Raw genomic sequence first — 15835 nt, forward strand, 5'->3', positions numbered from 1 at the left:
TTCATATTTTTATTTATTAATGAACTTACGTTGATATATTATATATATACAATGCAAAATTAAAACATTGTTCTAATCCAACTTATATATGTGAGAGACTCTAACAATATCCTATTCTTTTACAAGTAAAGTAATCAAATTTGGTAATATAGTGAACTGGATAATTGTTAATAATCAGAGAAAGAATCAATAAATTGTATTAATAGTTACATAACGTTCCAAACCAACCAGGAAAAAAAGCAGCAGAAAGAGAGTTACGAATTTTTCAGATATTTCTTGTTTTGGGATGCGATGGATGGGAATAGTCTATGGCTTCATACCTGGAAGGATCTGCTGTCCCAAACCTTGTCCCAGACCAATCCTATTATACCACGTCAGTTAAAAAAAAATTAAATATTTATAACTTTATCAATTTTGCTCATTGTGATTGGTCAGGGACGTGGTTGGGGACATGATTGGGGCCCAACAGTAGTGATAGAGATCTTCTTTCACCAATGGTGTCTCAAGTCAATCAAAATGCATCATTTAATTTAAAAAAACTATAAAAAATAAATTAATATTTTATATTATTTTATGGAATACTATTGGATGGAGACAACAACTTTTTGGGACAGAGGATCCCACTCCCGATAGTGGATGCACAAAATAGACAGAACTACAGAAGGAACCAAAATTTCACACACCAAGATACTTTCAAATAAAACCAAATTAACTAATTAAGATAACAATTTTTCTCATCCACTCACTGCACGTATAAATAAAGCCACCGAAAGTACTGCTAGCTAAGGCTACCAAACTCTTATTTACGTTTATAAATTAGAATACAGTACGAAGTTAAAAATATATTTAAACATGTATCCATTGGAATATGTAATCTTTTTTTCTTTACATCTAGACAGATTGAATGTATTTCTAAACTTTATATCATCATAATCGAGTAGAGGCCGTAGTTAAAACTATCGGTAAGATTCATCCAAAAATTGGTATTATATTATATAAGTTATGCAATAGTACATATTATGGTAGAGGATTGAATATATAACCACTGTATTTTTTATATTTCTAAAATATGGTCTATTATCAAGTTGAACATTTTATTTTACAATTATTTATTAGTTTATAAGTTTTTCAATATTAATATTAGTATATAATATATATGAATATGTAATTTCACTTGTATGTAATTTAATTAGTGAATTATAAGTTACATTATTATACTACCATATCAATATCATAATAAATTTGATAATGAGAAGAAAAAATATAAACTGGTATCATAAAAGTTTTATATTCTATCAATTTATCATTATTTTTAATCATTGACTCTTCCTCTTCACAAAAGTAATGCAATTGAATGGTAATTAATATACTGATTATATATAAATATTTATATTATCAATGCATATATTAAAAAATCTATAGGAGACTAATAATCACTCCTCTCTAAGGATCCTCTCCACTAATGGAGAGGCAAGTAACACTTAAAAACACACAAAAACTAATATGTAATACCACTTTTATTCATTTGTTTATCATGAAATCACATTTTGTCATTGAAAATATGAATAAAAACAATCATTTGTTTCTCCATTAATTGAGAGGATCCTTATTCCTAAAGTAGTAATAAGAGCTAAAAGATATGTGCAAGTTTTTAGGTCATCCATACATATCACTTATCTCATTTTTGGTGTCTCATTGATGTTTCAATTCAATTAAAAAATGATATTAATTAAAAAAATCACAAAATTAGAAAATAATTTTTATATATTACTTAATAGAATGTATAGACTTAAGAAATAAAAATTTGAAATTTTTGAAATATGTGATCTTGATTTATACGGTATCCATTTTTTTAGAATAAAGTAAAATGTGGCATATGCTTTTGACACGATACTCTGCAAAACAAATATCAATGTTGGAAATGCAAAACAAATAAGAACCACCAATTTCCACCAACTTTTTATATCAACCCTTGTCGTGGTATACTACCATAGGCAGAAGAGATTTATTTGTAAAACAATGTCAGGCAAGTAATCTTTATGTTTTTGTGGCACATTGGCACCTTAATTTAGTTTTCACTCTTTTTTCTAACCAACTATCTGATTTGATTTTTTTATAGATTAACTAACAGTATACGGGTGTATTTATACAGGCCACTCCATGTTAGATTTGTAAAATATATTTAATACTTATAGTTAATGAAATATCTAAGTTTTTAGTTAAATGGAGATATGTATGAAGTTAATAATACAGTATAAATATTAAAGTTGTATGGTTGAAGCAAAAATAATTATGTAAATCAAAATATTTACAATATAAGAATATAAAATAACTTTAAATCAATTATTTGAAGTGATAATGGTTTAATATAGAAGGTATATAAAATTCTATTTACATTATGAAAGGTATATAGAAGTTTTAGGATAATATGATTTATGCAGATTCGGATTGATAATAGAATAGAAATAATTTCTTTTGCTTGTATAGATTAACAATGTAAATGTTTTTATATTGTCAGCAAATTATTTTTCATTGATTGATTAATCATTATTGATTCTCAAATAAAAATAATACAAATTAATAGTAAATAATGTACTGACAACAACGTAACAAATTTACATTATCAATCTACATATTTTAAACTCTTATTCAAAAGGTTAATGCTACAACACATGTTAACATATCTGCCATATTAACTCCACTGAAAATTAAAGTATTATGAAAGTTATGGTGTGTAAATCAATTTAAAGGTATACTATTTAATGAGGTTTATAAATTAGCTTGCATTTGTTAATAGGATGGTGTCTTCTTGTAAATAGGCCAATAAAGTTCACCTGTACATAGAAGAATGTGCATATATTATTAGACCAATATATAATAAAAAATATTTTTAAGAATTATAATATATAATTAAAAATATTTTTAAGTGTAATAAACTCTAAAGAATATATCAATGTTAAAATGATTTTATTTATCTCAACTCTTAGAGATAATGGTAATGACTTAAAGGAAATAATTTTATATTGAAAATAATGTAATTTCACCATTACTTTATTAAAAATTGATGTATTTAATATATGTAAAAAAAAATCTAACCATAAATAAGTGATATATATATCATTTGAATTAACATTTATCAACTCTATGTGCATTGAAAGTGACATGTCCGGGATTTATTTAATCCGAATTATCATAATAATATAACATTATTCAACAGATTGTCATTTTTATTCTAGACGTTAAAAATATTGCATTTGAAGTTTTAGTTCTCTATTATAAAAATATTTAGATATCTAACTATTGAATTAGTATGACTCTCATATCAAATTATGTTGTTTTGTATCAATAAGAAGTTGGCCATGTAATGTAATATGCCCTTAAATTCTTAGGTATTTATATTGTCAAAAGATAATGTTGAATCTCTTGAAATGACAGATGTTAGTAGGAACTAAAGAAAAATAAATTATTGTGGTTATCATATGAAATATATGACGTGGCAACAGGTTGGATAGTGTGAATGTGAAAAGGAGAAAAATCATAGAATTAATTTGGTAAAAATTAATAAAAAGATTAATCTGGTGAAAAAAATTGTATTCTTAATTAATAATACAGAAGTGTTGATATGGCAATAAAAGTATACTAAGTTAATCCCCATCAATGTTACTTGAGTAAGACTCTTCTTCTCAAGTAACGGAGAGGCAAATGACTTTTTTCTTTATATTTTAAGGGTAGAAGTGTAATATCATTACGCATAAAAGGATAAAAGGGATATAAGTGTCAATATATGTTATTTTTTGTTCACTTTTCTACACCACTTGCTTCTCCATTAATGGAGAGGAGTCTCACTCATATTACTTTCCATTTTCCAATACATTTTTTCTTCTTCTAGCGAATATAATAATCTAATAATTTCAAATGAGTGAGATTTTCATGAATGTTAAAACATTCTTTCTACATCTCTAGAAGGAATATCAACTCTATCTACATTAATTATGGCACATTCTAAAACTATGGAATATTTGGATCATGAGAACAATTATAGGAAATGATTTATTTTTGTTTTAATTGCTCCTCCATATGAAGGGTAGTGTTTCATGGAACTTGGGCAAACATAATCCCTCTCGAGTTTCCACCTTTATACAGTTGTAGAAGAAAATTGAAACTTGGATTTTTGACTTATGAGGGGCTTGATGATTTTTTTTGGTTTCCCACAAGTATTATCGTAGTAGAGGCAATCTTGTCTAAGCTGGAAACATTTATAGGTATGTGAGACTAACTCTCATAGCGAATATTTTTTCCATCCATAAAACTCGAACCCAAAACCTTACCCGTTGGTTCAAGTAGAATGCATGGGGAGAGATTTTTCCCTATTATTCTTTGATTTCTTTCTAAGTAGAGATGTTACAAACATAACTTTTTGTATAATCCAACTAAAAATTTAGAGCTTCTCGTAATAACTGTTGTACTCCTGAATACATAATCATGATAATATCACAATTTTATTTATTTAATTTATTTACGCAACATTAATACTAGCATGTCCACAATGTTGATCTACCAACATTCTTATTTTTCTAATATAAAGAGTATCATCTTTTTTTTGTTACTGTTGATTAAAAAATAATAATTTCAATATAAAAAATGTAATATAGGAATTCAATGGAGATAATGTTTTTAAGGAGATTAATAAAATAATAAAATTGAATATATAGTAATTGACATGATATAGATAAAGCTTTTGAAAAATTCTAGAAATGTGTCTCTAGTAATCATTAGGGAGTTGTTGAATATTTTTCACTTGATTTTTTAGTCGTCAATTGTATCTTTTTTGAGTTGAGGAAAAAGAAAATAAAAGTAGGAGAATGTATCGACTAGTAGTGATGAATTGATTGAAAAAAATGAAGGCAAATGACATAATGTGGAAATTTCTTATAGTTTTTAGTGAAGTTACAAAATGATAAATTTGAATTATGAAAATTATGTGTAATTAATTATTTTGGTTTTATAAATGTAGTGTCTCAACAAGTACTTCATACTTATCGAACCACATTCTTATTTTATGTTATTAAGTATTTAATTTTTATATATTTTATTTTATAGAATTATAATATTTTTTATATTGGGTGTGCTTTATGTTATATTTTTTTGTAATTATTATAGTGTTCAATTTAAGGTGAGATATGTGATTATTGTGTTAACAGTAGTTACATATGATAATATAATTTTTTTTCTATAATTAAAAAATATTAAGGACAAAATAAGAATTGAAAATGGATTCTCGGCTGTAATAACATATAAAATAGACAGTACAGTATAGATTATAGCATTCAGTAAAGTTTAGTTGATTAACATGCTAATAACATAGATTGATTGTAAATATGGTAACTTCTTATTAATTTTTGTAAACAATTAATGATATCCTTCACTTTTTGAATAAAAAACTAATTTCTTAGAACAACTCTTATATTATTACCAGTTATGAAATTATTAGTATCATAAATATATTAATTTTAAATATTATAAATATAATTTTTTTTTTTCGAAATTAAAGTGCAGATATTCACACCAAATTAATATCAAGGAAATCAAAATTAAATTGATACTCACATTAAATAGAAAATTTAATTATCAATTTTTTTTATAGTTTTAGTAATTATTATTTTGACTAGAAATCCATCCAAATAATATTGTAAAATGAGAAAGATTGAATAGGCATTAAAAAAATCACATTTGATTGATTAGATAAATCCAAAAAACAGTTACGATTATTTTTAATATTAGAAAATTGTAGATGGTTTACAACACATTGATTTTGGACAAAGATCTCTTCTCACAAATCATAACTCATATACCAACTAATCCGTTGCTTCAAGTGATATATGTTTGATTCCCCTTAAGTAAGGTCTTGAGTTCGAGTCTTGTGAATAAAAAAAATGTCCGCTGGAAGAATTAGCTTCACGTATCTATGAATATTCCTGACTTGGATAAGATTGTCTCCGGTTCGAACGAGGATTATGGAAAAAAAAAAATCATAACTCATATCAATAATAAATAGAAAAATAATAAATATTTACATTTTATAATTAATATACATATGATTTTTAATATTATTTGGGAACATATTGTTCTGGATTCAAATTCATTGTTACCTTTCCGTCCAAATCAGATTCACGCTGTCTCTTATTCACTTTGTCAGATGCACCAACAACCCTCTCTCTCTCTCTTCCAACACAATAACAATAACAAGTGTTTAAATCAAATTGAACCAACCTTTGTTTTTCTATCAAAAATCTATTATTGTTCTCAATGGGTCTTCGATTTTCTTCTTTTTTCAAACCTTACCCAAATCACTCTCTGATTGTTCCTTCCAAACCCACCTTTGAGGATTTACCTGAGAGTTGTGTTGCACTTATCATGGCTTACATGGATCCTCCTCAGATTTGCAACCTAGCTACGTTGAATCGCACTTTTCGTGGTGCTTCTTGGGCTGATTTCGTTTGGGAATCGAAACTGCCTTCAAATTATGATGTCATTGTTCGCAAGATTTTTAATGATTTTCCTTGCGATTTGGGTATGAGAGGGATTTATGCAAGGCTTTGCCGGGTCAATAGTTTCGATGATGGCACCAAGGTAAATATGAAAATGATTCGTTTTTACTTTACCCTTTAGGGAAAAGATTGTATTTTTAAAATCAAATGTTGAAGAAACGAAGATCTTTATGGAAATTTGAAAGTTTACTTTTCTATTTTCATTGTGTTGTGTTTGTTTAGTTTTTTATTAGAAAAGAAGATAAGAGTTTTTTAGTACTACCAAGTATCTATCCTTTCTGCGTAAGGAACTACTTTTCCGAACAAGTGTCGCTCATGTGAGTCGAACTCTTTATGGTCATCATGGAGATCTAGCAGGACCTTGTCCTGCTAGACCAACAAGGTAAAGAAGATAGGAATTGATAATGGGTAAGGCTATATCATGATTGCAGTTTTATAAAATAAAAATATTAAAACTGTGATCGTTAAATAAGGAGTGTGTATTGGAATTTTGGAGTGCCAGTATCATTTTCCATTGATAATTTTTGATGAGCTTAGCTTCCATTTTGATCGGTTTGAAAATATGTGTATGTTTTTTTTTGTTGCAGAAAGTTTGGCTGGATAGAAGTTTAGGTAAGATTTGTATGTCGGTGTCGGCCAAGGGACTATCAATAACAGGGATTGATGATAGGAGATATTGGAACCATATCCCCACCGAAGAATCGAGGTGAGATTCTTCTTCACACTCATCTTAGCTTGTAGAAATTTTATAGCAATGGGAAGCTGGGAACAGTTATGTTTGTTATTACCATGTAGTAGATTGCTTATGAAAGCTTTTGAATGATGCTGAGGATAACTTCTCTTGAAACTCCCAAAGAAGGTTTTTTGTTGTCTTATTTATTCTAATATTTGTTGTTTTCAAGTGTCTGCTATTGATTTTATGTCTCAGATTGAAATATTTTTAATCATAAAATAGAGAGGAAAATCTGTAGAAGCAGAGTGTGGAGGGAAAACCAGAAGTTTAGGAATGAAAAATCTCAATTCTCAATCTTGGAAACAGTCTCTCCGCTTGTGGGTTAAGGTCGTTTATATCTACCTGCCCTAGACCCTACTGGGTTGAGCCTTATGCACTGGACCGTTTTTTCTCAATTCTTATATGGGATCTGCTTAATAGTTAATACCAATCTGGAGTCACCACTTTAAGGAGATCCCACCACCCAGTGTGAGAATTGCATGAGCAATTACTTAATAGCAAAAACATTCAAGGACCTTCTTGGTTGAGAATTGTGGATGGTAGGAAGGCGGAAATTTTGGAATGGAAAACAGTAAGGTGGAGATTTTGGAACACAAATGATTTTATACTTGCTTGGTGCAGCAAGAATATGAGAAGAGGAAAACACCTTGTAACTCATTTTCAACTTAGTTTACGGTTTTGGTTGAAATTCATTTCCACCTTCAATGTTCCACCCACAAACCAAGCAAAACCCGAGCTTCAGAACTTATAAAATGCAATTATAGCCTTCCCTTTTAAGACTTGCATTGTTATATTTTCAAAAAAATTGACTTCTAAAACTACAAGTCTTGATTTTTTTTGTTTGGGTGGGGGAGTACATACTCTGTGTTTCTCTATGTTTTTTCAAGAAAGTTAGTCTTTGAGATGATAAAATCTTTTCAACCATAGGACTAAGTTTAATGAACTAATGCTTTTCAATTAAACTTTTTGATGAATTAAGCTAAAGTAGACTATTTGGGAAAGTAACAATGGTGCGTTTATGTTCTAGTACATTTTGTCTTTGTAAATTAGGTGTCTATTTGCATTTCCCCCATGTTCAGTAGTATTCTAGCCATACTAGAAATGAATGATATGTTCTAAGTTCTGACTTCACCTATCATGCAAAGTTGTTGCTTGTGGTACTGTTCTCATCTTCTGCACTGGCTTGATTTCATTCTAGACATTGTGCTGTTGTAAAAGGAAATCATGTAGCATTGAACTATTGATTAAGACTGTATTACTCTGGTTGATAGTCCTGGTTGTGAAGCTCATAGTCATGTAGTTTATTTGTCGAAATAATAAATCTCGTGTAAATGTCTAATTACACTTAAACCGAGCTTTGTATCAATCCACCATCTCTACCATTTTCAGATTCAGCAGTGTTGCATACCTCCAGCAAACCTGGTGGTTTGAAGTGGATGGGAAAGTTGACTTCCCATTTCCTGCTGGGAGATATAGCTTATACTTCAGAATACATCTCGGGCGAGCCTCAAAGAGATTCGGACGACGCGTCTGCAACACCGAGCATGTTCATGGGTGGGACAAAAAGCCTGTGAGATTCCAGCTATGGATTTCCGATGGACAATACGTCGCATCGCAGTGTTTTCTGAAAGAACCTGGCAATTGGTGCTATTACCATGCAGGCGATTTCGTGGTAGAAGATGGCAATGCATCAACAACAGTCAAATTCTCAATGACCCAAATTGATTGCACACACACTAAAGGTGGTCTTTGCTTAGATTCTGTGCTCATATATCCAAGTGAACTGAAGAAGGTTAAGACATTTTTAAATAACTCTTAACCTTTCTAATAAATATATGAAGTAGAGCTTAGGAGAGGAATAAAGAATCAAGTTTTTAATATGGTTCTTTCAGGTTTAGAATTTTGTAGGAGCCAGAAGGGTATGTAAATAACTAGCTAGTATGATGAAGAATATTGTATGCTTTTGGCAGATGGAATGAATATGAAATTTGGATCAAAGTGAGTGGAAACTATGACCACTTGCCTATTTTTTAGTTATTATGGAATAAAGTGGATTACTTCATTAGTAGCTGACTAGGTATAGAAATATGATTTGCGCTTTTCAGAATTTACATGGTACTTCTACTACTGAGTTTTCAATTCCCAAAAAGTTAATGTGTAAGAGCATCCGGTGTTTGTTGTTAATAGAATAAAAATATTCTTATTTTGTTATTCCACTTAGGTGTTCTTATTCTCTGTGTTTTATTCTAAAGAAGAACAAAAGTGACTAAATAAGAACACTCCTTGTTCGGGAGAGACGATCAATGAAAATACACAATCCAGGAATAAATACAAGCACAAACATATCCAGAAATATCAAAATATATATAAACATTAACATATCCAAAATCATTATAAAATATTAAAACTTTGGAGAAACTAAAATTAAATTTTTTTTGAAGAACCTCAATTTGTCTTCCTTGAACGAAAATTCCACTAATTGCATCTATGTCAACAACAAAATTATATTTTTTATTTATAATTGATTTCTAATATTTATAATAAATTATAACAATTTTAATTTTTTATTAATAAATAAGTAATTATTCTTAATATTTTACTATATTTATTGTAAAATATAAAAGTGTGGGGTAGATTGTGGGATTCAAATAAGAATAAGAATGATGTTTGTCATTGTGTGAAAAAGTAGATGTTAGTCTTATTTTACGAGGAATTGTAGTAAATCATAAAATAATATATGAGATCCAAATAAGAATGAAAATATTGTAGATACTCTAATATATTATGTTTCAAACTACTCTTGGTACGATAAAAATAGGTTTAGGCCTAATATCTAACCTATAAATAATAGTCATTTTTAATAAATAACTTACGCTCTGAAAATTTAGTTGACCTAAATAGGATAGACACAAACTTCTTAAAAAGCTATCAAATCTAAAAGGTTGATCTATATAAATTTATGTTAATTATTTATATATTTATGCTTAATTTTTATATAATATATACATGAAGCAAATATAAAATATATAAATCCTATAGATTACCTATTTGGGATGTAAGATTTGTTAATTAAAATTACTTATTTAAAGATAGATCTTATTAACTTATTTAAAGGTCTACTTATTTAAGTATCTTATATTATAATAAACTTTTAAAAAGGTTAATAGGTCATATCATATTTTTAAATATACTTAAACTTAAAAAACTTAATAGACAAAGAAACTTATTAGGCTACAACCAGGCCTATTTAAGCCACCATTTGCTCTGTTTCCCCTCATAAGTGGGATTCACCTTAAATACGTTATCAATATTCGTTTTATATTTGAACCAGTCTTTTTCTTTAGAAGTATATGGGTTAATTAAGCTTTTAGTCCATGAGTGTTCAGTGGTATTTGAAAACTTTTTGGTTTTGGATTCTACCTTCAGAATCTTTGTTACCTACGATGTGGCTAAACAGCCAGCACAAGTTATAACCACCAACTCTGACAAAGTCTTGATTGCACTTATAAAAGGTTTTGGTTCATACTGGGATTGGATTATTTTGGATTTAGTCAAAATTCGTATGATAATTTAAATAAGTTAACCTGAAATAATCTTGGAAACTAACTGCCCAGTTCATTTAAAATAAAAAATGAACATACTTTAGTGTTTTGTTTGATTCTAGTTTAATAAGGGAGAGACGTTCAGCCACACTATGTATGGTTTGTAAGGGAAAATGAGAGGAAAAAAATTAAGGAAAGAAAGTTAGAGGAAAGAAAAACATTAAAAAAAAATAATTTTTTAATTGTTTGGTATGAAAGAAAAAGAGAAAATAAAAGAGGAAATAAAACATATGATGAGACAAAATGACATAAATATTCATAATCCATAATTAAAGAGATACAAATATTAACATACAAATATTCATTTTTATCTTAGAATTAAATATTTCTATAAATAGTGATGTATAAAAAGTATATTATATTAAAATTAATTAAAATATTATTTATACAAATTTCAAGGTCATTTAATCTATTATGTTTGTCTATCTCAACTATAGTATATTATCTATGATTTTACGGGTAAGATTGTAATTCTACATTGATTGTTGGTTTCTCATCATTTTTTACACAATGGGGTGAAAAAGGTTTTTGTAGAGTTACACAACATTTTTCTTTCCATCTTACTTTTCTATAAAAATCAAAGGAAGAAAAACTTATAAATTCATCCACTTTCTTTCCTTCACCTTTTAATCCAACCACACATAACCCTCAATGTTTTGTTTCACCCCAGTTCAAAAAGTAAAAGATTTTAGTCTAATATGATTATACATAATTATTAATCATTGAAAGTGTAATGTGTTAAGAGAGCACTTAAGCTTGCATATGTTTTGATGAAGACAAAAGACTTAGTGAAAGCTTAAAGACAACTCAACAAATCAACATGCCAAAGATTCAAGAGCTTCATGTCTAGACTATAGACTTAGATGTGTCTTAGTTATTGAGTCCAGGTTAGATAAACCTAGATGCAAATCTCACAAAGTCTAAAAATTATCATATCATTTACATGAGACATGCCATCTAGTTTATTATATGTTCATGCATCAATCAAACATGTTATTTGTGCATTTTAGGCATAACATAAAGGTAAAACATGTATAATTGATAAGCATAGCATATAGGCAGTTTACCAATTAACATCTTAACTAAAAATATGTCAGTTAATCGATTAAGTAAAGATTTAATCGATTAACGTGAAAACGATTTTTAACAGTTTCAAGAGATAATTGAAAAACATATTTCAGTTACTCTCTAGCAACCCATCAATCGTTTAACAAGCAACATAATCGATTAATTGGGTGAAAAACAACTTTTCTATATAAACTGTTTTTTCAACAGATTTCAATACGATTTTATACATTCATACATTCATATTAGAATTGCTAAGTTGCGTATTTTCATGTTCAATGTATCTCATATAGGCAGAGAGAATTACATGTGAGATTAAAGTGAGATAATATTATGCTTAGGAATTAACATGTCATCCATTGCATATTATCAAATGTGTTCATCATCCTATCTTATTCTTGCATGATTCTTTCATTACTGTTTAGAGATTTCTTAAGGGTAGAAATTACATGTTCTTCATGATTCTGATCTTATACATGTTCATTGTAATTGTGAGATTTGTATAGGATTTATAGCTTGTTCTTTCTTGTAATATTTGAGCTATTTTAATGCTTCACATTACTCTGTTTTTGTGTTGTTTGTGTAACAAGGAAAGTCGTCTTTTGGTGTCATACCACCAAAGAGATCAGAGAGTCTTCACCAAGACTTGAAGGTCTTTAGTTTAGACCACACTCTTGGCTGGGGCTGGATCGTAGGGAAGGTTTTCCTAGGCGATTGGGTAAGGTCAAACCAAGGTAGAGGTTCTGGGAACTCCAGAAGGGAGCGTTCAAGGTCTTGTAATTGGAAGTGTGTATGTAAGACACATTGCTTTCAATTTTAGTGAATAAAATCTCCTGGATCAGAAGGGAGGACTGAATGTAGTTTTGTAGTGGACCGCAAAATGAACCAGTATAAAAACCTTGTTGCATGCTGTTTCTTTCCCTTATCTTTTTACTGTTTTTAGTATCTTTTAATTGTCTATTGTAGGTGATATTTTGAATATAGTATTACTGTCAAATAAAGTTCATTTGTGTTCAAATATATCTGCTATATCATTTCTGTATAATCTGTAATTGGCAGTGTAATTGAGCCACTCAGTAAGTGCTAATTCTGTGTGACTTAATCGATCAAGTCATAGCCTTAATCGATTAACTAGGTAATTTTCTAGAATAGGGCTTTGGTGAAAATAGCGGTAAGTGGGAACCGCGACGCCTATTCAACCCCCCTTCTAGGTGTATTCTGTCACTGATACCTAACAAGTGGTATCAGAGCTAGTACGTCGTGCTAGCTCAACCATATCCGCGTGACCCGTTAGGGAAATTAAATGGGTTCTACCAACCCCTTTGGCGGTGAGGGCACATCCATTAACCGCCCTCCCTATTCAGTGGCGAATGATATGCCTACTGGAAAGTTCACATGAAAATATTTATAGAGGCCATCGACTCAGATATTTGGGAATCCGTAGTCAACGGGCCCTTCGTTCCACAACATTTAGTGGACGATGAACCAAAAGATAAACCGAAAAATCCATGGACCGATGATGAACGCGAAAAGGTTCAGTATAACCTGCGTGCCAAAAATATCATTACATCTGTCCTATCCTATGATGAGTTCTTTCGGGTTTCGCAGTGCCAAAGTGCTAAAGAAATGTGGGACACTTTACAAGTGACTCACGAAGGCACCAGCGAAGTCAAGCGTGCCAGACTGAATGCCCTAACACATGAATATGACTTATTTTGTATGTTACCAAATGAATCTATTGGTGATATGCAAAAACGTTTTACTCATATAGTTCACCATTTAGTTGCTTTGGATAAATTGTTTAACAAATGAGACCTTACTAACAAAGTTTTACGTCGTCTTGATAGGAGATGACAACCAAAAGTAATAGCTATTATGGAATCAAAGGATCTTGACTCCATGCCTTTGACGACATTGTTCGAAAAACTTCAAGAGCACGAAATGGAGCTTGGAAGCCTAACTATGCACGAAGAATCAGATCGCAAAAAGAAAATTATATATCTCAAGGTAACAACGTCTCAATCCACAGAAGAGAGAGAAGAAGATGAATATTAAGATGTAGACGAAGAAACTTTGAGCCTTCTCGTATGCAAATTCGGGAAATTTCTAAAGAAAGGAGGCTTCAAACGTTTCCAGAAGAAAGAAGCGCGGGAATCGACCAGGAAAGGCAAGAGTAAAGAATGTTTCACTTGCCATGAATGTGGTAAGCCAGGACATATGAGGTTCCAATGTCCTACTTACCTCAAGAAGGTTGATTCAGATAAGAGCACTCCTCGGGACTTTAAATCGAAGAAAGCTTACATAGTATGGGATGTACCAGATGAGGACATGACATCCAACACCTCAGATGAAGAGGAAACGACAAAGCTATTCTTAATGACGAGAACAGATGATGCATGTTGCTCAAATTCAAAAGCGGCAAATAACGAGGTATATTCTGAAACCTCATCTACTTCATCTGATGATTCTCCTCCTTATGAAGAATTGTATAATGCATATGTCGAATTGCATGACGAGTTAAAGAAATTAGCTGGGATTAGTTCCGATAGGAACAAAGTAATCCTGCTAAATGAAGAAAAAATAGTTTCATTACAAAAAGAATTAGATGAACTAAAATTGGAAAATGAAATATTAGATTTGATCTATTCTTGTAATGCATGCAATTGCTCTGATAATAATTTATGTCAACCAATTGTATGTGATTCTTGTGATGATTTGAAAAATGAAAATTTGAGATTAATTGAAAAACTCGCAAAACTCACAGAGAGTCAAAACATGTTAGACACTATGCTTAGTAAAATCAGGAATGTTGGTGACCATACCGGACTAGGATATAGTCCCCCTACGCATAGGAGAAGACCATATAGGAGACCTATTAATCGACCCAATAAGAATTTTTTTAATAAAAAGGTTCCTACATGCTTTTACTGTGTCACTCATGGCCACACTTCCTACTCTTGTTATATTACAAAATATGGTATACCTGGTGGCGTGTATGTATGGATGAAAAAGGGAGATAACTCCCTAGTTACTAACAGAAAAGGACCCAACATAAATTGGGTACCTGAAAAAGGTAAGTAATGTATGTTTTGCAGGTATGTCTTTGAGCACATGGACATCATTGGTATCTTGATAGTGGATGCTGATGCTCGAGACATATGACGAGTGATAGATCAAAACTCCTAGATCCATCCTTGCAAGAAAAATGGTTTGTCACCTATGGAGACAACAACAAAGGGAAGATACTTGACACCATAACAATTGGCAACTCAAATCAGGCCGTGATTGAAAATATGTTATATGTTGAAGGTCTGGAACATAACCTTTTGAGTATCAGCCAACTATGCAATAAAAGTAACCGTGTATCTTTTAATTCCGAGTGTTGTATTATTCGTGACAATATATCTAATAAAGTTAAGTTTGTCGGATATCGTATAAATAATATCTATATGGTTAATCTGGAGGATGTCACTACTCTATTTTCAAAATGTTTTATATCCAAAGAGGATGACATCTGGCTTTGGCATAGGCGTGGCGCTCATATTAACATAAAACATCTAGATAAACTGTCAAAAATACTTTGGTTGATGAGCTGCCAAAACTTGATTTTAAAACTCAAGAAACTTGTGACACTTGTCAAAGATGTAAATAAGTTAAAAACTCTTTTGATAAAAAGAATATGATATCCACAACAAGACCTTTGGAGCTTCTCCATATGGACTTGTTTGGACCATCACAGGTTATGAGTTTTGGTGGTAGCTTTTATGCTTTAGTGATCGTTGACGATTTCTCTAGATATACATGGACATTATTTCTCTCGTCCAAGAACAATGCTTTTAAATCTTTCAAAAACCTTGGCAAGCAAATTCAAAACCAGTTTAATCATA

At 30.2% G+C, this 15835-nt stretch overlaps 1 protein-coding gene across 1 annotated transcript; it reads left to right on the forward strand.

The window, feature by feature from the left end:
• On the forward strand, positions 6161-9346 carry LOC109349976 (F-box protein PP2-A12-like). Its single transcript, XM_019591065.1, has 3 exons — positions 6161-6630; positions 7136-7254; positions 8671-9346. The coding sequence occupies exons 1-3, from the start codon at positions 6307-6309 to the stop codon at positions 9098-9100; spliced, it is 873 nt and encodes a 290-aa protein (XP_019446610.1). The 5' UTR covers positions 6161-6306; the 3' UTR covers positions 9101-9346.

Source organism: Lupinus angustifolius, chromosome LG06 (genome assembly GCF_001865875.1).
Source record: "Lupinus angustifolius cultivar Tanjil chromosome LG06, LupAngTanjil_v1.0, whole genome shotgun sequence".
NCBI classification, from domain to species: domain Eukaryota; kingdom Viridiplantae; phylum Streptophyta; class Magnoliopsida; order Fabales; family Fabaceae; genus Lupinus; species Lupinus angustifolius.

Coding starts and splice junctions, on each gene's coding strand:
- LOC109349976 (XM_019591065.1), top strand. CDS start 6,307: ATGGGTCTTCGATTTTCTTCTTTTTTCAAACCTTACCCAAATCACTCT. Junction 6,631..7,135: donor GTTTCGATGATGGCACCAAG/GTAAATATGAAA, acceptor TTTTTGTTGCAG/AAAGTTTGGCTGGATAGAAG. Junction 7,255..8,670: donor ATCCCCACCGAAGAATCGAG/GTGAGATTCTTC, acceptor TACCATTTTCAG/ATTCAGCAGTGTTGCATACC.